At 47.0% G+C, this 26011-nt stretch overlaps 1 protein-coding gene across 5 annotated transcripts in view; it reads right to left on the bottom strand.

The window, feature by feature from the left end:
- PAMR1 (peptidase domain containing associated with muscle regeneration 1) overlaps positions 1-26011 on the bottom strand; it is a 150483-nt gene that overhangs the window by 15418 nt on the left and 109054 nt on the right. For all 5 annotated transcript variants that reach the window (XM_032357942.1, XM_032357944.1, XM_032357940.1 and 2 more), the window contains 3 exons: positions 19513-19627; positions 14947-15164; positions 12412-12519 (listed from right to left, as the gene is read on the bottom strand). In XM_032357942.1, coding sequence (XP_032213833.1) covers positions 12412-12519; positions 14947-15164; positions 19513-19627 — 441 coding nt within the window. The remainder of the gene's footprint in view (positions 1-12411; positions 12520-14946; positions 15165-19512; positions 19628-26011) is intronic.

Below are 26011 nucleotides of genomic sequence, written 5' to 3' on the forward strand. Positions count from 1 at the left end.
CATCTCTCCCAGTTTAGATGCTGACCTGCTGGGTCCTCAGACCACCTGCATCTCATCAAAGCCTGCTCCCCAGGGTTAGATTTCAAAAACTCTCTATTCCCCCTGTGGGTTCTCTTTTTAGAATCCTTTGTGTCTCCCCATTAAACAGATCCTTGATTCCTTTCTATCTGATTTTTCAAGGGCTTCATGCTTCCTTTCTCCCCAGCAGGATAGACGTTTTCACACAAAGCCAAATGGGTATGTTAAGGAGCTGCACCCCTGGCCTGAAGGAGAACCCAGCTGCTGCTTTGCTAAGTAAAATATTCCAGGGTTAATAATAATAGCACATTGCCCTGGTCCTTCCAGGACCCAGCCCGGGGACATCAACACATTAAGCTTCGCACGCCTTTACACGCCCTCTCATGAACAGAAACAGTACCTGGGGGGGTACATTCTTGTTTCCAATAAACACTTAAAAAACGACTCTCTAGCTGTCTTTTTTTCTCAAGGTGACGAGATGAGGTGGTTCGCTGTGATGCCACTTTACTGAAAGATATCTGGGAACTTCGAGATAGCCCTGTAGTAAAAGCTATTGGTGTCCCATCCATATCCTTTCCCCAGGTCAGCTTCTACACATGAACCTGGCACCTGCCACCTTCGAAGACTGCCCTTGGGCATGGGCACCACCTTGCCTATATGAAGAGCTGAAAGATGCCAAGATATCCATCCCCTCACACCCACCCCAGGGTTGCCCATAGACGACAACAGAAAGGTGTATAAATAGCTCAACTCCTGCTCCTCAAGGCATCGTTTACACTCCCCAGCACCCTGCCCCGGATTGGACTGAGTCTGGGAGTTGAGTCGAAATCACTCTTGCTTGGTTTCCTCCTCTTTCCCATCTTGCTTCCCCAACTCCCTCACTGGCTGATCTTGAACCTCCTTTCAGAAACCATCTGGGCCCAAAATCTTGGCTCAGTGACTGGCCTGGGGAACAAACTAAGCAAGGACAGTGCTATTTTCTTAGCCCTGGGCTTCAGGGCCCCTTGGGCCTCCCCATGGTGGCACTCCTGGTGGGGGTGGGGCAGGGTGACAAGACACCAGAGGAGCGGTCTTCTCAGTCCCGGGCATGAAGCTCTGCATGCCTTTTGGCTCCTGGCAGATCCTGACAAGGATGATTGCTGGGGCATCTAAAGAGATCCGATCTCATCAGAAGAGCCTGCAGCCTCCACAGTGCTCTGGCTGCTGGCCAACCCCACCCCAACCCACCCCAGCAGGGATCAGGCGCTCTGTGACACCAAGCTTCTCCAGGCTAACCAGCACGTACCCAGAATCCACCAGGTGAAGATTCGGTGCTGTCTGGGTAAAACCAGCAACGGTTTTACAACCCAAAGGTACAGAGGAGGCCCCAACAACAACAGACCGAACTTCTCACAAGTCCGAATTATGGATCTTAGACTTGGATTGAAACTGACATAAAGCAAGAAAAGTTACATCTTTCTCTCCCCTGACAGGTACACTAAGATGCCTACTGGATAGAAGGTAGGCGAGCTGAGCAGGTCCAGAAGGTCTACAGGGAATGGGTATGATGATGATGGAGACATCTGAGAGTATGTCAAGATAATGTGGAGACATTTCTAGGAAACGCGGTTCTTCGGTACACACAAATAACTCCACTATTTTGTGCTCTCTGATCAGTCAATTATACCGGCTATGACAAAGGAAGTCCATGCTCTTTATCCTAATTTAGGAAATGGACCACCTTCCCATCCACTTCATTATCGCAGTTGATCAAGGGCATGACTACAAAAGAAGAGACCATTAGTGAAGGCCCAGGAATATTTCCACAGGTTGGGACCACACACTTTCTAACCCGTGTCTGAAAAATGCTAGGCGGCAGAGTTTGCTCAACTCCTTCAGAAGATTCCAAGTCTTTCAGGAAATATTACGGGCTGTCTTCACAAACACCACTGGAGTCTCCACTCACTTCTGCCACTCCACCCAATAAAGAGCTGGGCCGGGTCTTATGACACACACTTGTGTGTGTGTGTGTGTGTGTGTGAGAGAGAGAGAGAGAGAGAGAGACTTAGAGACTAAGAGAGAGCGTGCGCTTGTTAAAAAAAGAGCAAGATTTCGATTCTCAGGTCTAACACTGGATCTTCTAAAATCAACAATACAATCCTATTTTGAGCATCCTTCAGACAATGCAATCCAAATATATGTTATTCAGCCCTGATCCAAGGCTTATCTAATACTGTAAAGAAACAACCAAATGCTGATCTAGCTGACCTGAGTACTAGCCCTCTATGAAGTCAGCCCCTCAAAGAGATATTTCCAGGAGGTACTTCAAGCTGAGTTCCCCCAGAAGCAGGCTGTGAGACAGAGATTTGAATGCAAGTAGCTTGTTTAGGTGGGAATCCCAGGAAGAACAAATAGTAGTGAGACCAGGAAGTTCACATTATCAAGAAAGTTACCACGGGGGGCCACAGAGGGTCAATGCCATTGGGATACTCCTAGAGACACAGTGGAATCTGCCTCTGACTTATCCTACCCAAGGATCAAGGGGTAGGAGCTATTACCTACCAAATGCGACCAATCATTTGTGGAAGGATGATGGGATTGACACTAGTTCCTCAGCACCTCCTGTCTGCCCACACACATGAGCCAGTGGGCTTTGGGAGCCCAAGAAAACCCTGAAGCAGAGTATAGGGGTATGAGGTTGGAAGCCAGCAGGGCAGCATACATGTTAATGGTACAAGTGTAATAAAGCCCAGCTACCTTGATTTTTTTCAGGAGCAGCAGAAGGTGGAAAGATCTAGCCTTTAGAAATATTTGGTATAAAAAGAGGTTACACTTGTTATTTACAAGACAGAAGTGGAAAACATTTCCCCAGCACCCATGCGTCTTCAGATAAGGAGAGAGGAAGGAATAGGGGTTGTAATAAAATGGGTCATATTTGCATCTCCTGCTGAACTTGGGTTCACTTTCACTTAATATACAATGAGAGCCACACCATCTAAGGCATTTCTCTGTCTGCCTTTGCTGCCAGAAAATTCAGAATCAGAGACAGCCAAGGCCGATCATTTCACTGGATGAAAACGTGGAAGCGCCATTTCACACCCTTGTGTGAATATTCTCTTTTGCTCGTTCTTGCCCTGCTTCTAAATCGTTTTGATTCCTTGTAATTACTATTACTCATACTCTGCTTGTCTTCAGAAATGGTTTGATGTCATTTACAGAACTGCACATCAAAAAGTGTACATTTCTTTTCTGGATATGCATAGGAATGAAATACTTGTGGAAGCCAGACAGCCCCCCGATTAAAAAACAAAACAAAACAAAACAAAAAAACTAAACCAGGGTGCTCCTTTTTCTTTTTAATAAGAACTGAAAGATTATCTGAGAATTCTGGCAAAGGAAACAGATCCAAAGTCAACACAATTTGTGACCCCTTACCTAGCTGGTCTTGGGGGCTGGGCAATGGGGACATGTTGGTCTCAATTCTTAGCACACTCTTGGTACACACCCATTCTCACAGGTCTCCAAAATCAAGGAAACAGTTTGTGACAGAATTTTCATTTTGTTTGGAAAAGGCACTAACTTTCTGACTGGGCTTTGTTCATTCTAGAAACCTGAATGAACATGAGAGCAACACCCAGAGACAAGCCCTGGATGGGCCCCCTCTCTTCCCCACTTTTCCTGTTCAGCTTATATTTGAGTGTAGTGCCTTTGGACTAAACCCATTATCTTTCACCTCCACAAAGCCCCCCCCCCCAGGCATAAAGACACCAATAGGAGTCCCCACCACAAACCCTTTTTATCTCTTTCCAGCCAATGGAACGCTGTCCCCTGATGCTACCCAGCCCCCTGTGGGTGCGAATGAGACCGTATCCATGCGAAATTAGCTTGGATGGCACACACTGCTCTTTCTTCATCCGGCAGCAGTTTGGAGGCTAAGGCTCATAATTAGCTATTTGATCTTAATCAGTATTGTCCTTGGCCCCTGGTACACTGTGTCTTTCGGATACCACTTTTCCGGTGTTTGGATGGCCTACTTACTAAGACAGCAGACACTGCCTGTGTCTAAGAGACAGGTCAACTTTGAAAAATGTTCAGAAAGTACTGGCCATTTTACTTGGGTTCAAAATCAACCTGACATCCTCGTCTCGTGGAGTAAGTGAGTAACCTACGTATTCGGGTAGAAACTTAGCTACCCTCCCCCTAGAGGACCAGCCTGGTGACAGTCTTCCCCTAATCTCGGGTTTCTGAGTCAGCTATTGGGGATGGGGTGGGAGGTGGATAATAATGCTAAACTACTGGGGGAAAGGTCCCCCTGCAGCATTTATAGTCAGCTTTTCAAAATAGAAGAACTACGCAGCATGGAAATCATGGAAATCGCTTGAACGAGGCAATCGTGTTCTGTTTAGCCTTGGGGATGGAGACAATGGGCTGCTGAGCCCATCTGAGTCCCAAGAGACTTTGCCCTCTTAGTCATGCTCAGCACCACCATCACCACCACCAAGGCTTTCCTAGAGGAAGGTGTGGCCAAGAACCACGTGGTACAGGACCTCTCTTCAGCCCTTGAGACAGGCTGATATTGGAGTTGTTTTATGTTTCTGCCAAACAGAAGGAAGAAAATACGCTGCATAGCCCTGCCTTATTTCCCCAGGGCCTCGTGCCTACCAGACACTCAACACTGTTGGGCTAGATGGATCTGTCAAGTGGCGAGGGTCACAGTACCTACCCCGCGGGGACGCTGAAACGATGAAATGAGACAAGGTCACAGAAAGCACACAGCCTGGCCTACACTGGGAACAGAGACGGTAGGAACTACTATTGTTTTCAGTACCTGGATGCCAGCGGATATGTCTTCTGTTTTGTAGAGAGGAAGGTTTCCTCTTCTGAAGCAGGGTGACAGAAGGAGGTGGACACCCCAGGAGGCAGGAGCTTTTAGAGAAAAGTGGGGGGCCCTCTAGCTTCAATCAAGGGGCTAGTGTCCATCTCATGGTCCATGAAGGCAGGGATGTTTGTCCCCAGCAGAAGTTCGTTCTGCTTTGCTGTCACGTTCTCCCACTCTCTGCACCCTCCAGCCTCTTCCCTCGGTGGCAGCCAGCCCACCCTTGCTCTAATGGATTACCTCTTCACCTAGAACCAAAATAAAATCTGCCTCAGGCGTTAGGTCCTGCCTCGGTGACCTCAGCTGCCAAAGCAAAAGCCAAGAGGGCCCTGTCAGGGGCAGGCGAGTGGAAGAAAATTCTTAGTAAAACGATGTGGGTCTGGTCCTTGCCAGTCTGAGGGCTGCTCCGTCCCGAGCTCGTGGAGAAGTCAGGCTGGAAAGTTCACAGTGCAGCATCCCAGGTCCTCTTATTATCTGCTGGGATGGTGTCCATAATGAAAAGGATTGCTGACTCGTCCAATGCACCCGTCCTATACCAAGCACCAAGCATCCCAGAATGGGGTATAGCAATGCTTTGTTAAGAGGATCGAGGCCCATGGAGCCCATCAGGGTTAATGCTAAAATGTGACATCATCGAGGCAGACTCAGACTCACCCAGCAAGGAATGGCCCAAACCACAAGGCAACGCGTCCTCTGAATTATAAAACAAACAAATGCCTTGATAACTGTATAAAGGCAGCCTCTGCTGTATTCAGTAATAGCTCTTGCTTTTCAGATCTTAACCTAAATGAAATGGCATCCCTCTAAATACACCACAAAGGATGTCAGAGATTCATTTCCGTGCTAGGGAGGGAAGTAGAGGGGAGGCTTAGGTGTAAGGAGGCGTATGAGAAGGTAGCTGTCCATTAGCTCATGGTCTTCTGGGGGCTCCTCCAATTTCTGAAGCCTCCGGGCTATCAAGTACTTGATAACAGCTATGGATTCTCCAGGACTCTTCTATGGGATTATCTCTCTACCTCTCATGCTGTCCCAAGCCCGTCTGCTCATTCTCTTTGGTGCCATGTCCCTCTAATCAAACATCTCAGCGACAGTCTGGAGCACCAGTTTCCTACATGACCACCAGGAGACAGACATATAGCCCATCCCATGTTAAATGAGGGACTTCTGAAAAACCCCGTGAGAAAAAGGGTGGCCGACCAGATAACATGATGCTTGGGCAACCCACCACGGAGTGTCCAAATCCAGTCCCTCGCGGGCATTACTCCCCCATCATTTCTTAACGTCCCGTCTCTGGGCTGCCCTGGTTACAAAGGCTCCCCTAACAACATGCCCAGTGCGGGTGTCTTCTCCTGGGATCTACGATTCCTCATGATAATGACATTGGCAGTGTCTACTTGCCTGTTAAAACCAGATCCTTCCTGCCTGTACCCAAGTGCCATGGTAAGCAAGACTTTGTATCAGGCCATGACCTGCAAAATGCAGTTCACGGAGGAAACTGAGAAAGTTGAGGGGAGAATTTTCCTAAACCCTGGAACCCCAAGAAAAGTGAGTCATAATCATCTAGTCTGTAGAAACTGGTGTTGTTCCCCAACCCCTTATCTGGAGAATCCCCTACTTCCTGCCAAACTTTCAATGGCCATAATAGGGGAGGCGAAAGAGGATAGTATGCGAAGTGAAATACGACCAAGAAAGACCAATACCGGGGCGCCTGGGTGGCTCAGTGGGTTAAGCCGCTGCCTTCGGCTCAGGTCATGATCTCAGGGTCCTGGGATCGAGTCCCGCATCAGGCTCTCTGCTCAGCAGGGAGCCTGCTTCCCTCTCTCTCTCTCTCTTTGCCTGCCTCTCCATCTACTTGTGATTTCTCTCTGTCAAATAAATAAATAAAATCTTTAAAAAAAAAAAAAAAAAAGAAAGACCAATACCACAAAGTTTCATTCAGATGTGGAATCTGAAAAGCAAAACAAATGACTAACAAAAAACAAAGGGCACCTGGGTGGTTCAGTGGGTTAAAACCTCTGCCTTCCGCTCAGGTCATGATCCCAGAGTCCTGGGATTGAGCCCCACATCGGGCTCTCTGCTCAGCAGGGAGCCTGCTTCCGCTTCCCCCTCTCTGCCTGCCTCTCCGCCTACTTGTGATCTCTGTCTGTCAAATAAATAAAATCTTAAAAAAAAAAAAAGGGCAGAAACAGACCTATAAACATAGAGAACAAAGGGGTGGTGGCCAGAAGGAAGGAGGTCGGGGATGGGCTAAAGGGCGAAGGAGCTTGGGAGACCCAGGCTCCCAGGTAGGACATGGGTAAATCACAGGAATGAAAGGCACAGAATACAGCCAGTGATACCGGCACAGAGGGCAGGGAGTGGTACACAGTGGCAAGGAGCCTAGCATAACCTAGAGAGAAACTGAGTCACTACGTCCTACACCTGAAACTAATGAAACATTGTGCGTCAACTATACTCCAAAAAGAAAAGTAATGGCTCCCGGGACTCAACTCAGCGCCTTACATGTAAGGATTATTTCATTCCGTTCCCCACACACGCTCTGAGAAATATGTGGTATCATCTTTCTGAACTTTGTAAGTGGGGAAACTGAGGCCCACTGGAGGGAAATGGGCTGCTCAGGTCATCTGGCTGGTAAATGTAGGCTGAGAGTCAAACCCAGGTCTCTCTGCCCAGAGAGCCCTAGCTCTTCACCCCAGGATGTACCATCCCGCTACAGACAAAGAAGCTCCTGTCTTCCGTAAATTAAGGCTGAGACTGGCCCTTGGAACGGTGTGAAAGCCAGGACACAGTTCATGTTTACAATGCCGCTCCTGAGAGCTCTTAGGACAATCCGCACACATCCCGCCGCAGCCCGTCATCTCCCGTCTGCAACAGGAAAGGTGATCTTGACCCACTGGCGGCCTTAGCACATTCCCACTGCGCCAGGGTTACAGTTCCCATGAAAACCCCGAAGTTCCTAATCACTTATTCTGATGAGAAATGCGGTTGCCCCTTTGAAGCTAAAGTATAAAGTGAACCCCTCATCTGGGGCTCTTTCTTCCCAGTCCTTGGGACAGGCTAGTGGGAAACCTGACGCTCCAAACCCCAAACGAATCCGGATTCCCCAGTGTTCTTTAATTGGTGGAAGCCGATTTGTTTTGTTCAAGGCGCGTCAGAGCCTGCAGTGTGAGCTTTGTGCCCCAAGATTTAGCCCGTTTCATCGTCCTTCATTAGGATGCAAGGGAAAGCCCAGGCATTGATAACTGGGCCAGGGGAACAAAGGCAACATGGAAACTGGAGCGGGGCAATGAATCCCTCGCTTTCCACTGGTACAAAACAAGATTCCCACCATTTACTCAAGAACTTATTTTGTCCTTGTGTTCCATACAAAGAAACAGGAAACTTCAGAGAGGAGGAGAAAAAAAAAACTTGGGGGGGAACCCGTGGTTCCTTACACGGTGGCCCAGGGAGGTTGGGGTCACCAAGGGTGCTGGCAGGAGGCTAGCTTGGTCCCAGAGCTGAGGAGGGGCCAACTCCCTGTTTTTTGCTCTCAGAGGAGGTCACCTGAGAGCAGAGGAAGTTTGCTCCCCCTTGGGAAACACTAGGAGGAGAGATCTGGGGTGGCAGCAATATGGACCGCACTGGGAACCGTCAGCCTCTTGATGACCAAATGAGCCAGACCTGTGCAGGTCGCTTCTTCCTCCTCCTTTACTACTCTAGGGAGTCCGGGCACCAGACCTTCCCTCAGACCCATTCACCTTCCTTTGAAAATAAGTCCATTCTCAACTTGACAAGAAGAGACCCTCGTCTCTCAAATGTGAGCTCTGATTCTTATTTTGAGGACCGGTGATTGTAACGGCTCATCTTGTAAACTGGTGAAGCCTTTTGGGGGACCATTTCAGCTGTTCTTCTTCAGAGTTTAAATCTATGGACCCTTTGAACTAACAGTTCAACATCCAGGAATTTCTTTTACAAAAATACCTCTAACACATGAATCAAGAAATCAGTGTTAGGATACTCATTGCTCCTTTCTTTATAGTAATAAATTAAGTATAGGATCAAGTCCATCTTAAGGGATTAGATGAGTGTATATGATGGTATACACATCCCTATAAGGGAATACTCAGAAAATCACTTGTTTTTAATGAAGTAGGCCAACATGGACTGGCCTGGGGAAAATGTCCATGAGGCGGGGACCGAAAACAACAAGTTGAAAAATTGCCTGTATACTTTAATCCACTTTTGTCTGAAACTTGGTTTCTCAAATTGGGCATGGCTGACTCTTGGGCCAGATCACTCTCTGGTCTGGGTCTTCATGGCGGGTCTCCACCCTCTCGATGCCAGAGGTAGCCTCCCCTCCCTGCAATGAGGACAATCAACAATGTTTCTAGATGTTGCCAAAGGCCCCTGAAGGCCAGAATATGAGCTAAAATCCCAACAGAGAATCAGTGATTTAAGATACTGATTTATCAACAACTTGGATTTGCACATCATAGAAAAAGTCCAACAGGACCACAATAACAGAGATTCCATTGTGAACCAGGATGGGTCAGGGGAAATAATGTGGTTTTTTAATTTGATACCCTGCTGGACTGTTTGATTATTTTTACACATATATCTTTCTTCTGTAAGTAAGCAGAAAATCTATTTCTATTCCAGTCCCACTCACATTCTTAAATATATACCAAGAAAAGAGTGAGAATAGCTTACAGAGAATCGCGATTCTCTCTGGAAAAGAGTGACAGGCAGAGCTTACCTGGTGAGGAAAAGTCCTTTGAGAGGACTAGATAATGGGACACACTGACATGCCCAGAGCTTGTCAATTGTTCAGCTGGTGAGAACCGTGTCTGGGAAGCAGTGAACAGTATGGGAACTATGAAATTCTAGCCTTGAGTTTTGAAGCGGATGGGGACCGCTGACTTGTGTTCTCTGTTTTATCTGCTAAATCCTTTATCTGCTAAAAGGAACATCCATCCACCTTCCCGCAAGACTTCGGAAGGGCAGACCGTCAAGGCAGCATCTATGAAGCGGTTCCCCGCATCAGATCTCCTACCGCTTCAATAAAAGATGGAATTCTCATTCATATTTGATTTGGTGCTTTTAAAGCGATTTTGTAAAACAAATGCCGGGTTCAATTTGGGCTTTTCAAAGTTTAGAGAATCCCAGAATACTCGAGTTTCTTGTTCATTTTGAAGCAATTTCCTCCAGGGATCTTTTTCCAGTTCAGTGGTATACTCATGAAGAAAACAACAAAGTAAATATCACACCCCCCCTCTTTTGTTTTCTAGCTAATAGGTTACTCTAGAAAACCACTAAGGTTTTGGTTTACAGTTTACAAGGTAAACTGCCACAGCCAATTTTCGTGATGCTTCTTCCCTCATTGAGTTAGCTGGAACTCATTCTGAATTTCCTAAAAGGAAAAACAAATCTAAATCTTACAAAAAATAATAAAACATTTGGTCTCCCACATGAATGCCAGCAAATGATCAGATATCCACCACCAATACCCTCACCTAGTTACAACTACAAAATACTAAGGGAATTTCGTTTTTTGAGTGACAGTTTAAAAAGTGGCTAGAGGGAATTCTCTTGTCCATCTAGGCTGGTGTTCTGAGACCAGAAGTGATTTGAGACAGTTCATAACTCAGGTTATGATTCAGTTCATAATGACACATTTTACATTCTTTTTCATTAGATGTGTTTGCTTTGTTTTCCTTTGTTCTCTGGATGGAATAACAATGCTAAGAAGTCAATGTTTGACTTGTAAGCAACTCCTTAATATTTTAAATTGATCAAACTTTTGATCAATTTCTCTCCCCACCACCACTAATGTTTGACTTGTAAGCAACTCCTTAATATTTTAAATTGATCAAACTTTTGATCAATTTCTCTTCCTGCCACCACCACCCCCCATTCCTTACCCCTGCCCTGATCTGACCTAACTCCTTAAAGCATTTTGGCTTATTTGGTAATATTTCACTTGTCTCCAATTTCACCTTGTTTTTCAAAGCTCTAGTTATTGTGCAATCAGTTAGTTCATCAAGAAAATAAGCCTCTCCCTTCTCCCCTTTTTTTCTACCTCTGAATTTTAAAGGGTAAAGCCCAGGATTTGCCATTGTCAAGATTCCAGATTTGCTCTATACACACATTTTTAAAACAAAGAGAAAGCAGCATTTCTCTTCTCTGTCTTGCACACAACACCACAGATTCAAACAAGGCAGGAACCATGAAGCAGAACATCTTTTTCTAAGCACCGGGCATAGCCACACCAGGTCAGCTGCACCAAGCTGAAGCAAGGGATGCTTTCGGAAGAATGCAGTGACACACCCGGGGACACACTGGTGACACCATGGCTTCCGTCTGCCTTGTTTACAAGGAAAACTCATGAAATTGACTGAAAAATAAGTGAGACATATAGAATGCTACCAGACCAGGGTCTCTTACAGGATGACCCTGAAGTACCTACGTATGATAGTTATGATAGTAGCAGACCCTGCTGGTGATCTGCCCTCAGATGCCGCTTGCCTTCCCCATCCTCCAGTCCACACTGTTTTGCTTCCAGTGGCCTTCACCTGAGATCTCTTTGATTATTCAAGGATTTACTGGAACCACTCTGCCCACATGCATAGAAAGTCAAGCATGTTCTCCTACGCACCCAGGGCAGCTCTTGGCCAATGGCTGGTCTCAGGGGGGCTATGAAAGCCCAGCTGCCTTGCTATAAAGCCAGGACCCACTCGGAGATGTAATTTACAAGCCAGATTCCACTGAGACTGGATTTTGCCTGAAATCACACCTTTGCTTGGCTTCCCTCCCTTCCCAGCCCAGCTTCCCCACTCCCTTGCCAGCTTCTCTGGAACCGAGTCCTAATATACCACCTGTACCCACACTCATCACTCGGGATCTGCTGGGGGAAAACCCTACCTAGGCTGTCCTCCTTTGCCTTGCCCCCAAATTTTCAACCTTCTCATTCTTCTGCCCATCTCCCTCTGCACTGAGAGCTGTAGTTCATGACATCTGTGTGAGGTCTCAAATCTCTGTTAGAACATGTGTCACATCCAAGGCTTGGTTACCAGAGACCCCTGAGAAATGACTTCCGATTAGTGCTGAGGTCCTCTATGCCAATGGCTTCAGACCACGCAACAACATCCCAGAGTCTATGAATGCTACCCTGGGGCAGACCTCCAAATTTCAGATCTTACCATGGACAGGGAGTTCAGATGAGAGCCCCAGGAGCCTCTATGATGGTGGCTTTCTCCTGTTGGCCCTTCGTCCATGTTTTTGAGCTCTGAATATGATCTGAGGCCATCAAACTCATATCTTTTTGAGGGGTATAAGCAGCAGGGGAGGTCTGGAAATGTCAATGGGAAGACCTGGGTGGTTGCAGACACCCTGAGTCAGAAAGGCTGCCCAACCCCGAGAAACCCTCGATGGGATTGTCCACATTATGTGCCACTCTGGACAGACCAACCTAATCACCAACAAGTGATTCGCAAGTTCCCAGAGCCCTCTCCACGCCAGCCCCACGGACACCCTTACTCTCACTCCGGAGGCATACTCACGATTTTCACAGCGCTGCCCGGTGTAGCCTGCCAGGCAGGCACACTTGTAAGATCCGGTTTTGTCAAGGAGGCAAGTGCCATCGTGGAAACAGGGAGAAGAGGAACATGCTGTAAGAGAAAAGGCAATTTCCCTCAGGGTCACTGAGCGGTGAGGTCAATGTCTTCAAGCTCGGAGCCTTGACCAGAGTCTTTCACTTGCCTATTCAAGTCTTCCTCTTACAATACTTTTTTTTTACAGGATTCCTGTTAGCATTGTTTGAGAATGCCTGAAACAGGTACGTATCTCATTATTTGATATTTTTGAAGGCCCCAGAATTATGGTCCTATAGTCCAAAAAGCCTAACACCAACACAAATAGGTACACCATGTGAGCAGGGCAGAGGCATGCCTTGAACCCTCCCATAAGGACTCCAAGAGAGGGAGGCAGCCTCGGGGAATTTTCGATGATCTTTTTTCAAGAAGGCATCCTGGGCAAGGAGGAAAAGGAACTGGAAGAGCTTCAAGACACTGTTGAAAACATACCTGAGAATTTCCTAGCACGCATTCTGTACACATTAGTCCTGCAAAATGCTGATGTGTTCAGCTGAGAAAGGGCTGTGGACTCAACTATGGTGGGGAAGCACTACTGGCATTAAATGATAATTAACCGGATTTCTTTACTGCAGAACTTCTCAGACTGTTCCAAGTCCTAATGTGCACTGCACATAACGCCTGACCTTTCCCAAACTCATCTGACTGCGTCTTTACAGAAGACTATTTTTCTACAGAGAACACTTTGGGAAACAGAGGTCTGTGTGCTAACCCACTGTAACCCTACATTCACTTACCCTGACATGGAAATACACTGCCGGGCCCAGTTCCACAAGCCCGTACAGAGGGCGCCCCCCCACCCCTCCCCGTGTGAGGCACCAGAGTCGGACATTCTGTTTACCAAACTAGAGCTTTCTGACAAAAAATACACAATGACCATCACCTGACGCGTAATAGATTTAGTGTCAGGAAAGAGGATAAAGTGTTCTAAGATGCTCCATCTGGGACAAAATCAAAACCCACTGGAACAAGAGAAAAGGGTTAGCAGAGGAAAACGCATGGGATACACACCCTGAGGGCTGGGATTGGCTGGCAAGTGTGGAGGAGTTCACCTTAGCCTGAGGTAAAAACCCAAGTATAAGCACACGAACAGGGTGTCTGAGGAACCGGAAGTGCTACCTTCTACTTGACAACACAGACCAGCATTTCCCAAAGTTCTCCAGTGGAGGCTGAGGAATCCCCTTCCAAGGAGGAAGAGACCTTCCTGACCCTCCCCCAGTCCCAGGGTCACAGGCTGGTGAGCCACTGCTGCTTCTCCTGGCTTCCCTGACAGCCAGCCTTGCTGACTGCCACTGGGATCCCCATGCCTCAAGTGTGCCCTTACCCAGCTGTGGCTGGCCCTGTATTCCCAAGGGCAAAGACCAGCCACAGGCTGACCCAACTCCCCATACCACAGCATCACAGCCACCAGAACCCCCAGGCTGGCATAGCTCCACAGGGGACATCCTCGGAAGACAGTGGGCCCACAGATGAGCAGCAATGGCTGAGTGCTCACGGGAGACAGTCTAAGGGAAGGGCAGGTGGGGCAGGGTTGGGGGGAGCATCTGCTGAAAGGACAAGGCTGCAGAAGGCTGACCCCAACCACACCCACCATCCCAGGGCTGCCACCAACTTTCCTGAGGCTTTGGTACCCTACCTTCCGTAGGAAGCCATAGTGATCAAAATGCCACTACAATGGCTAACCAGGTATTTTTAGAAAAAACAGAACTTGAAGTCCAGGCTCGGTCTGGAAAGCCAGATCCAGTCCAATCTCAGAACAGCGAGAGCTGAGGGTCCTTCCCTAGGACTGCGCATTTTGCTAATTTGGGTCCGATCCTACTTCCTGATATGAACAGGGCAGGAGTTCAAGTCAGGCCTAGAGCTACTCACAAAGTAAGTGCCATTCACCACCGAGAGAAACACTTTTAATGCCTGTTTTGCAAATAATGGGGAGGTCCAGGGCACCCCAGTGGTTGGGCAGCTACGGAGTGTGTCCTATATACCAGACATTGTGCCAAGCTCTTCATCTCCTTTGTCTCCCAGAAACTCCTTACGGGATCAGGGTCTATGCTTTCTGCCTTACTCCACAATTGGGAAACCAAGGCCTGGAGAAGTTGAAGAATTACCCCAGGTCACACAGCTTCATCTGCCAGAGCTCCAAAGCTAATGCCCTTAACCATGAGAGGCCCCCTAGGCTGAGCCAACTTCTTGGTGACCTTGGACACACGGCCTGGCCTCCCTCTGCTCCAGCATGTGTACATCCATAGTAACTAGCTAAGCCTCTGGCTGAACATTTCTAAAATACACCTGCCTCTCCTTCTTCCTTTTCAACATGTCGGTTGCTTCCAAGAACCCAGCACAGAGGGCTTTAATCAGGCTGAGCAGGGAGGAGGCGAGGAGCACAGAAAGGAAACATCTGCCAGGAGCACAGCCTTACAATGCTGCATCTGTCTCCATGGCCCTTACCTGTGATCTCCTCAAAGATGGCATGGAAGCCATCAAAATTCTTGGAGCCATCTGAATGGAAGAGGATGTGGAGTGAGGAGTCCGTGCTGCGGATGGGCGCTGGCCGCTCATTGCCACAGAAGCGCTTGATGATCTGGCTGCTGCTGCTGTCGCCGTCGCGGACCTCCACGTAGTCATACTGGCACATGTAGTCAAACTCCAGGCTCAGCATGACGAATCTGTGGGCAGAGAGGGAACAACAGGAAACAGGTGTGCTCCAGCCCCTCCTGCGGTCCCTGAGCAAGCTCAAGGTCAGATGATGAACAGGTCTTCGAGGAGCGGTGCCACTGGCCTCATTGGACAGAAGAGGGGGCCTGGACAATGTGAGGTCAGGTGAATTCCTTTTAGCAGAGGGACGCCGGTGTGTGTGTGTGCTTGTCTGGGCCAAGGGAGTCCCTATTCCATCCAGAACATCTCTCTCTGCACATGCTGGCCTCTCTTCCAGGGTTACTTTTCTCCCAGGGTTCAAGGCTGGTTCCTTCCTATCCTCAGGCCTCCCCTGAAATAGTCTCTCCTCAAAGAGGTTTCCTTGACAACACTTTCTAAAGGAGATCCCCTGTTTTCTTCATAATGGGTATATAAATTTTAATTTACTTTATGTGCTCGATTTTGTCTGTGTGTGTGTGTGTGTCTGCAGGCACACACAGACATGCCTATCTCTTCTACTAGGCTGTAAATTTCTTGAGTGTAGGGGAAAACAGCTGGCTTCTTCCACCATTGTTTGCACACTGCCCAACACAGTGTCTGGCATATAGAAATGCCAACCAAATATTGGTGAATAGTTGGTTGGATGGATACGATGGTCTAATTTTACAACTGGAGGATGGAAAAAGGACATATTGTCTTGCAAAACTCAAACGAAGGACAGAGGTGCCTGGGTGGCTCAGTGGGTTGGGCCTCTGCCTTTGGCTCGGATCATGATCCCGGGATCCTGGGATTGAGCCCCACATTGGGCTCTCTGCTCAGCAGGGAGCCTGCTTCCCCCTCTCTCTCTGTCTGGCTCTCTGCCTACTTGTGATCTCTCTCTGTCAAATAAATAAATAAAATCTTTAAAAAAAAAGAAGAAGAAGAAGAACAAAATCTCTACACATTCCTCTGTTTGATGTAAGGATGAGAAGGCAGTGATCTTCTGGGTAACAATAATTCTTGCCCAAAAAGTAAAAAAGGTGGCACTATATCAGAATTTCAGAACTGGGGGAGATCTGGGTAAGTCTATAATTGCCCTAAAGGGTCTTGGGTTTGGAAATACTTAAATAAATCAGATCCATAAAAAATAATTTTTAAAAATAAATAAATAAATACATCAGATCCAAAGAACAGAGGATGACCCCAAGCATACAATTCCAAGAGACAGGATAGGAGGCAGCCACATCCCAGACAATGAGAGGAAAAGCCACTTTTCAGATTATTCCAAAGGGAATGTTTTGGTGTCAAGGTCACAGAATGTACATCTGTATATTCTCCCTCATGTTTTGAAGAAGAATTAAGAATAGACAGAAGAGCACAGAATTGCCGCCTGAGATGCTGGGACAAGGACCTATTTCTACAACTTTGGGTAAAAAGTTCAAGTGCCAGGATTAAAGAACACTGGACCACAGTGACAATCAATATATTTTGAATACATTTAAAGGTCTTCCTAAAAAGACACCTTTTAACTAGTATTTATTTTACAAAACTTTTATCACAAAACCTTCTGTAAGGGATGATATGGCCCATTAATCACGCTTCGTGCAAAGTAGTCTAACATCTACGGACCTGACTTCTCACCCAGATGCCATGGCTAGCTTGCGGTGGGCCTTGGCAGATCCACCCTTTCTCTGGACGTTGGTGTCTGTCTGAAAAGGGAAGGCGCAGGGACAAGGCCACCACACAACAGAGATCACAGCTTATGTTCGAAACCAAACCATGGGATATTGCAAGTTGTATCTGTACATTCATTTGTCCAAGTACTTAATATCCATCTGTGGTGGGCGCTGTTCTAGGTGCTGAAAGCACAGCAGGGACCCAACGAGACCCACCCAACTAGTGCCAGCCCCAACAGAGAGTAGTTCTGATCTGCGGGATGAACAATAAGCAAGGAAACCAGAAAACAAGGTAATTTCATAGAGTAGTAAGTGCTGTGAAGAAAAGAAGCCAGGTAAGAGCATAAAATGTGACTAGGGAGGGTAAGCTTTTCATACAATGTGGTCAAGGGAATACCTCTCTGTGAACTTGATATCTGGGCAGACGCTCACATGATGAAATAGACCCAGCCATATGAAAGTCATGAGGAAGAGAGGTCCAGGCAGGGGACTTTGTAAGTGCAAAGGCCCTGAGGCAGTAATGAGTTTGGCATATTTGAGGGCCTGAAAGATGGTCAGGAATGCTGCAAAATAGATTGTAAAGGGGAGAGTGGTATGAACTGAGGTCAGCAAGGCAAGCAAGAGCCAGATCCTGCATGGGGAGGGCTCTAGATTTTATTCCAAGCCTGATAGGAATGAGCAGGGGGTTTTCGACAACAGAATCACGATTGGATTTAGGATTTTATAGGATCATTCTTGTCAAGGAGAAGACAGCAGAGCTGGCAAGTATGGAAACATGGAAGCCAGTCAGGAAGCTATGAGAGAATCAAGGTGAGAGAGGATGGTGGTAAAAGGAGGATAGTGGCATCAGAGTCCAAAGTAGATGGATGTGAGAGGATTTTACATGTAAGAAGATAGATTTTGTGATAGATAGAAAGATAGAAGTGGGGGACACCAGGAAGAACCTCTCAGCTTTTGCTCTGACCATTGTAAATGTGCATGTGTTTCTGTTATTATTATTATTACCATTGGCCAAAAGGTCCAGGTTTGATGAAGGAGAAGAAATCTGTATACTGCCAAGCCTCCCTAGGGGCCTCTCCTAGGCATGTGACGTGCTTGTCCAATCCCACCACCAGTTTGGATTTTTGTTTGGGAGAGATTTCCTTTGCACCTTGGATCTTGGAGGGGCTCCTCAGAGACCCCCTAAGGGGACCAGCGGCCTGGTTCCTAAGGTGCTAAACTAATATGTGGCATTTAACACCTGCCCTTATCATCCTTGGCAGAGCCCACCTGAAGCCTCTTAACACAACGGTGTGACCCCTCGGGTGTTCCTTATGCCAACCTCGTTCTAGAAAAGTTCAATTGCTGAGCCTCACTCCCAACTCCAGATCCTCAAGAAATGGGGTGGTCAGCCACTGACGGCCAGCTCAGGTGAGGGGAATTGAGAAGGGGACCTGTTCCAAGGCAGAGTGCCATGTGCTGCCTCTCCTGGAGGACAGAGAGCCATTGGAGGAGCCAGCTGTAATGTGGAAAACGCCATTGATCCATCCAGAAAATACTTATCGAAAACATGTGCCCTTGGATTTTAGGGATTTCCATCACTGCCATCTTCATTACTGGGCAGAAAGGAAAGAAGTAAGTGGACAATGTCCCTAGAAATCCCAGAGGGGAATGGGCCACTCTGTTACCCTGGAGAGGAAAAGGAGAGATATTTGTCAGGAAAGAGGAGATACACTGGTGGCATGGAGAAGTTCTTTCAACATTTATTCACACAACAAGTATCTCTCAGGCTCCTGGGGCGTGTATAGCCCCATCAAACATGGCTGTTCCCGGCCCTAGGAGGCAGCAGTGAACAGTTCTCATAGAAGAGGCCTCTCTTGTGGTGTTTATCTTGTGTTACAATAAAACTGGGTCTGTTCTTTGTTCTATGGCATAAATTAAATATTTGTGAGGACGCCAAATCTCCATAAGAAGAAATGGCTTATCTCTTACACAAATGTGAAAATTGGGTTTATTCGTTAGGGGGTGGTGGTTGTTTCCTGAGACTACCAGTGAAAGGAGCTGATGAATGTAAACCTCAATCTGGAGTATAAATTCCTTGAAGATTAGATCTGTGCCTTTTATTTCTTCCCTTTCTGCCAGTACTGGGTGACTAGAAAGACTTGGTAGAGATTTGTGGGTTGGGTAGATAGCTATTAGTATTTTTGCTTTGTTGGTATTATGCTTGGGTCAAAATTCCCTAAACCCACAATCCGCCCCCCTCCCACCGCCATGGTAGGGCAGTGAGTGACAAACATATAACTGGCTATGGTTTTGACCAGGCCTCATCCCATGGAATTGCCAAGAGGTTAAAAAAAAGAAGAAGAAAAAAATGGCTCTAGTGTACATTTCCAGCTTTTTATTTTTATTTTTTAAAGATATATCCATTTATTTGAGAGAGACAGAGCAAGTGAGTGCAAGTAGGGGAGGTACACAGAGAAAGGGAGAGAGAGAAACTAAGCAGACTCTGTGCCAAGCGGGGAGCCCAACTTGGGGCTCAATCTCACGGTCCCGATTTCAGACCTGAGCCAAAACCAAGAGTCAGACACTTTAACCAACTGTGCCACCCAGGTACCCAACATTACCTGCTTTTAAGAATAAAATACAGATGGTTAACCTGTGGTCCCTGGGATCTAGGGTGCTCAGTCCTCTTAGATCGTGTTTCCTTATAACCCCAAACTCCCTAATTCTGACTGCAGCCCCTTACCTTAGCTGGATGATGAACCCAGGCTTGGCATGGATGGTCCATTCACAATGAGCATTTAGGGGGTAGCTCTCCAACAAAATCTGACCCTTTGAGGCTCGCAGAACCTGGCCACATCCTGGGAAGAGAAGATTGGGGCATGGAAATTGGATTCAACAGAAAAGAGAGGGTAGAAGATCTCAAAGATCCTTTGAGCTCCCCCCAACACACACACCTGAGAACAGAGTGAAGAAGGAAATTACTTTCTCAAGCACCTGGCAATGCATTAGGCAATTTGCCTAGGTTAATTCATTTAATCCACCCAAGAGCTTGAAAAAGGAAGTAATATTATTCCAGTTTTCCAGCTGGGAAAATGCATAACAAGAGAGTTAAAGAAATAGCTTGTCTCGCCAATAAAGACAGTAGAGCAGAGATTCAAACCTGTGTCTGACTGTAAAGTCCAAGCCACTCTACCATCCTGCCTCTCCAAGAGTGCCGGAGGCCTACCTGGGGGCTCTGCCCTAAGACGCTTTGCAAGTAGATACTGTGGTCTTTGTCTAAAGCCTCAAACTACGTAAGAGCCTTGGCCTGTGTCCCCTCAACATCCTCTACCCCACAGATATGACCCCAAAGCAACTCCCTGATCCTTTCCATCCAGTTAGAAAAAGTATGTGTCAGTCTGTTCTATAGGCAATTATGTAAATAATGTGTCCCTAACTCAGGAGACCAGAAGAGAAACGTGATCTTCAACCATTTGAATTGGATTACTGGTTTTGTTTGTTTGTTTGTTTGCTTTCTAGCTCAAATTCTTTTGAAAGCTGCCAATTAAAAAAAAAAAAAATGCAACCAAGGAGTTCTCCTGCTTGAGCAGTGGGGGTCCAAAGCCCTCTACCCTCACGATCACCTTGGTTTCCCTGAGTTCCTCCAAAGAATCATCAAGAAATCCCTGGGCTGAGTCATCATTAACTTACATCATATTCTCTAGTGTTAAGCACAGGTGCGTGATATGCACCCTAGTTTTACAGAAGAATTTGGGGGAAATGTCTCAAATTGGTTTTATAGAAAAAAAAATTATCTGTGCCATATAAATAGATGATATCTCTTACCAGAAACATCAAACTATAATCCATGGGCTGAATGTGGCTCACTGCCTGCTTTTGTACATAAAGTTTTTTTTTTTTTTTTAAGATTTTATTTATTTGACAGACAGAGATCACAAGTAGGCAGAGAGGCAGGCAGATAGAGAGTGAGAGAAGGAAGCAGGCTCCCTGCTCAGCAGAGAGCCCGATGTGGGACTCAATCCCAGGACCCTGAGATCATGACCTGAGCCGAAGGCAGCGGCTTAACCCACTGAGCCACCCAGGTGCCCCTGTACATAAAGTTTTATTGGCACAGAACCACACCCATTTTTAATGCCTTGTCTATGGTTGGTCTACAGCTATGGAGAGTGGCACAGTTGAATGGTTCTGGCCATTCACGGAAAAAGTTTGCCTAACCCTGGTCTGTACCGAAATCCAGTTTGACCTCATAAAGTTAAGCTATGCAGTGAGAGTCCATAACCCCCCCAAAATATAAATTCTCATGGTTTAAAAGAAAAATACTAACATCAGGGGCCGCTGCTCTATAGCAGGATGACAGTGGTGATCTTCATACAATGTTAGGAAAAGAGCTCAAACTCCTCTTTTGGCAATCTTTGAGGTCTGATGCTTGTTACTTTTGTGGAAATTACTGCTGGGTTGGTTGTACAAGTCCTGTCTTCATTCGGATTTTTATTGGGGGTCGTCCTGGTCCGCCAATGGGAAGCACCGTCTACCACTATCCCCTGGGACCGCTTGTCTCGCCTGGCCTCCACCATCTCTCTCTGCAATCCGTTTCCCCAGTATTTGATTCTCCACACAGAAGCCAAAGACACCTCTTAAATAAACAAACGAGAAAGCATTACTCTCTCGATTCAACCCTCCAAAGGCTTCCCACTATGCAAACACCTTCCTATGACGCTCATGGCCTGGCCTCTGCCCAGCTAAACTGGCTTCCTTTCTGTTCCCAACTCTGGGCCTTGTCCTTGCGATTCCCTTGGCCTGGAAGGTTTGTCTTCTTCCACATGTCCTTTCTTTGGGAATTAAGTTCAACTACACCTTCTTCAAAGAGGCCTCCCTTGACCACCCAGCTACAGTGGACCTTCATGTCTCTACAGTAGCTGTCCTTACTCTTATTATTCTTTTTTCTCCGTAACACATATGACTAACTGAAATTATCTAGCTCATTTGCTTACTCTCAGTAGTGGAAATGGGACCTCTTCTAGATTGTGCACCTAGAATGGACCTTGGCTTGTAGCATGTGCTCAATAAAGAGCTATTGAATGAATGACAGTGTTATCACAGGCCAGGCACTGGCTGAAAGATTTACCAACATCCTCTCATTTAATGCTCATGAGAAACCTAGGAGAACAATGTTCATCTCCCCCATTTCCCAGACGTGCAACACTAAGGATGTAAGAAGTTAGTGACTTCCTCAAGTGGAAGGAAGTGGCTGGAAGGTCCAGAGACGGTGAGTGACTGTTTCAGCTGTAAAGCGCTGGGTGAGAACAGAGACTGCAGAGCCCCACAGCCGGTGGTTTGAGACTCAGCTTTATCTTCACTGGCTGCGTCGCTTTAGGCAAGTTACTTCCTCTCTGGGAACCACAGGAAACCCGAGTCAAATGGGAATAAAGCTGGCACCTACTTCATATGATTTTGTGAGGCTTGAATCAGATCACGGGTGGAAAGCTCTCAGAAGAGACATTAGTAAATGTTAAACTCTTGGTGGTTGGTGGCAGAGCAGGGATTTGAACTTGGATCTTTCTAGTACCAATGCTGGGTCATGGCTGGTACACTCAGCTGTCTTGGGGGCTTCCTGACCCAGCCCCGTCCCATAGCACTTTGAAGCAGCAGGATTCTTCCACCCCACCGGAAAAATACATTGTCTCTCCCCCTGTGCCCCACTCCCGGTCCCAGTTTCTGAAGTGCACGTTCCTTCTTCCTGCATACCTCACACGCCATCGCCCCCATCCGCCCATCTGCTGGCTACGGAAGTGATCTTTGGGTGTGAGAGACAAAAAAAGAAATCTTCCTGCTCAGCCTCCACCCTTTGGGGACTGGCAGCTTCCCAGCCTGCAAGGTGTTAAATCCCAGCTCCCACTGCCAACCTCCTGCAGAGACCCCAAGTTAGAACCAGCAGGAAATGCTGTCAGTCCGCTTCCCAGCAAATGGAAACTGGTTTCAGACAGGGGAAGCTGGGCCTCTCCTCGTGTCCGGGGGGAGCTTCTGCCCACCCCTGTCAGGTCTTTCTGGCAGGAGCATCGGGCTTTAGCCAGACCCAGGATCTCATGCAGCTTCTGGAGAGGTGACGGCCACCATTCCTATCCAGGCACTGGCTCCTGGCCATGTGAGATGCTAGACCATTGTTCCTGCAGGCCCGGGACTGTCCTTCAGAAGTAGTCAGGGTTCCAAAGCACATGCCACAGCTCCGTTTTTCATGATGTTTTCCTTCTCACTCCAGGGGGAAGGGAGGAACTGGCCCCAAGATGGTGGACAAGTTCCAACCCACCGGACACAAAGAGGCCACTTCTCAGAAATGTGCTTGGGGGAAGGGTGTGAGGCACCGGGAAGAAGAGGAAGGAGCCCTAGTCCCTTCCCACATCAAGGGGCTCCTTCAGCTCCCTGTCCACTCTCGCCTCTTCTCGGGGAGTTGGCGGGTCGGGGTGCAGGGCAGACTAAGTGCACCTCTCTGTCTAGGGCAGAACAGTGAACACAGCTGAGTGTCCCCGCCAAGGAAGTACTGGTGGCCAACCAAGCAGGTGGTCCCGAGTCTGAAAGACCAGAGCAGGCAATGGGCCCAGAAACGTGCTCAGATTCCCTGACAATGTCTTGCTGCAGGGGAAGTGGGGTGTGTGTGTATATGTGTGTGTGGGGGGGGGGGGTTGCCAGCAAGGCCAGACTCTCCCCTGGGCTCTCAGATCCTGGACTCCTCTCCAGCCCCACCACCCCCCGACCCTTCTCTGGTGTTATAAGCCAACACAGGAAAGACAGCTAGACAGACCCTGCATCTGCAGAACTGAAGGGAAATCTCCATTAATTTCTAAACTGGCAAGAGAGCTGGAAGGTTCCCAACAAAAATGAACACCCAGGCATTCAGACAAAAGTCTCGGTATCTCCAGCCCACGTGGGGGTGGGGAGGGAGAAGCAAGAGACACAGTGCACTTTGGAGACATGGTTGGGGTTTGGTTTGGTTTTAGTCTTTCCTCTTGGGGGTGTCCGTGGCGAGAAGGAGAAAGAAAGCAAGCATTCAGACACAGAGAGACATCTGCATTTCCCTTCCTCCTTCAGAGATGACTCAGAGGCAGGACTCACAATGATTAAGGGGCATTCCTGAAGCCAGGCTGGGTCAGCACTGCTGGTCAGTCTTTTACTAGCTGTGTGACCCCAGGCAAGTTCTCCAGATTCTCTAGACCCAGGCTTCCTGGTTGGAAATGAGAATAGAGAATAATACTAGTACCTTCTACCATGTTGTTGTTTTCTTGTTTTTGTAAGGATTAAATGAGATAGATATTTATGTAATGCCATTAGCACAGTACCAGATACATAAAATGCTCAATAAATGGCACTAATGTAAACTAATTTCTCTTGAGTCTTGTCTGGATCTGAAGCACTATTTTGGCACAAGACTCACGGGGGACATCCCACGTCCTGACCAGGGCTCCAGGGCTCCTAGGAGTCTCTTCACAGCCCTGGCTACATCCCTAAACAGGAGCCTGCACATGGATGGCAAAACAAAGGACTGGAGGAGGACACGTCCCAGGCTGGGAGCTGGAAGGGAGCTTACACCTTCCACGTGACTTGGTTCATCCCACCATGCAGGGACTCAAGTGAGGACCTCAAGTGCCTCCCACATGGAGACACAATTTAAGACAGAGGATGAGAGACGGGGCTCTGGGGCCTGGCTTCTGAAGTGCCATCTGACTTCCTCTGCTACGTACAAGTTGTATGACAACAGGGAAGTTACTTAAACCTTCTGTGCCTCAGTGTCCTCACCTATAAAACGATTCTGATGAGGATCAATGACTTAATACATGAAGGCACTTAGAATGCCTGTTTCATAGTAAGTGCTAAGAGATGGCTTTTATCAGGGGCTCAGGTCTTAACCTGTGACAGTCCGATGTCCATGAATAATTCCATGGCTCACCCTATGATATGGCTTATAATCCCAATTAACTGGGTACTTCACAGTGATGGTTTAGTTCATTGTTTGCCTCCCCCATGATATGAGAGCAGGGACCCTATCTGTCTTGTTCGGACCTTTATGGGACAGAGCAGGTGTTTAGATAATTGTTAACGGAATGACCATGCCAGATAAAATCACATATCTCCCTGCCCAATCAAACCATTCTTAAAGCCCCATCCTCTTTGCCTCAAGTGGTCTGTCCACTCAGCTGTCATCGGAATCTTCACAAAAAATAGCAGATAATGGAGCTAATCCAACTCAAAAGAGAGGCTCTGGGTTGGGGTAGCACAGAAAATTCTGATTTCTGCATAAAGAAAGGATTTCAGTCCTTTTTTTCTGAGCTTCAGTTTGGTTGATTTCTATTAAATCTGTGTTTAAGGCCCCTGATCCTTTCTTCCATTGTAACCAGTAGGCTGTGAATCTTCTTCAATGAATATTTTATGATTTCAGACTGCATAGTTTTCAGTTCCGGAATTTCCATTTGGTTCTTTTTAACACTTCCCAAATCTACCCTGAAATGTCTCATCTATCTTCCTCTCTACCTTTTCCTATAGAACATTTAGTATATTTATTTTAAAGTTATTTTATTTTTTATTTTATTTTTTAAGGTAAGCTCTGTGGGGCTCAAACTCATGATCCTAAGATCAAGAGACATATGCTCTACCAACTGAGCCAGCCAGGTGCCCCTATTTTTTTTTTAATTCCTTGTGGAAAAATTCCAATATTTGATCATGCATGGTCTGTCTCTTTTGACTGATTCTTTTTCTCTTGACTAAAGGTTATATTCTCTACTTCTTCACAACAGAAAATGTATTTTTTTCCTTTGATTGGTAATATCCTTTCCCGTATTTGGCAGGGATGATGATCATTTTAGATCTAATCAGAAATTAAGCTAGTATAAAATTAGACCAAAGCTGATTCTTCTAGAGGGGTCTCAAAATTCAAGCACCAGAAACCCAACAAAATCCATCTTTGAGTTTCAACATTCTCCGCAATCCGCACCCCACTTCCTACACCTCCATAATGGTAAGACTGGGAAACTGTGAGTATTGGAGGCTTTGAAATCACCAAGTTTTTGAACCTGCAAAATGACATCATCCCAAGATCTGCTTTGCCCTCGTCTCTGCTTGCTCAGCACGACTTCACTGAAGAGAATACTTGGCAGAGAGGACTGTCTTTACTCTGGGGTCTCCTTTAGATGGAAGTTCAGCCAACCACCCACAGGTTCATCGCAAGTCTGACTGACCCCTCCTCTTTCTCTGGC

The sequence above is a fragment of the Mustela erminea genome, chromosome 9 (assembly GCF_009829155.1).
Source record: "Mustela erminea isolate mMusErm1 chromosome 9, mMusErm1.Pri, whole genome shotgun sequence".
In the NCBI taxonomy this organism is placed as follows: domain Eukaryota; kingdom Metazoa; phylum Chordata; class Mammalia; order Carnivora; family Mustelidae; genus Mustela; species Mustela erminea.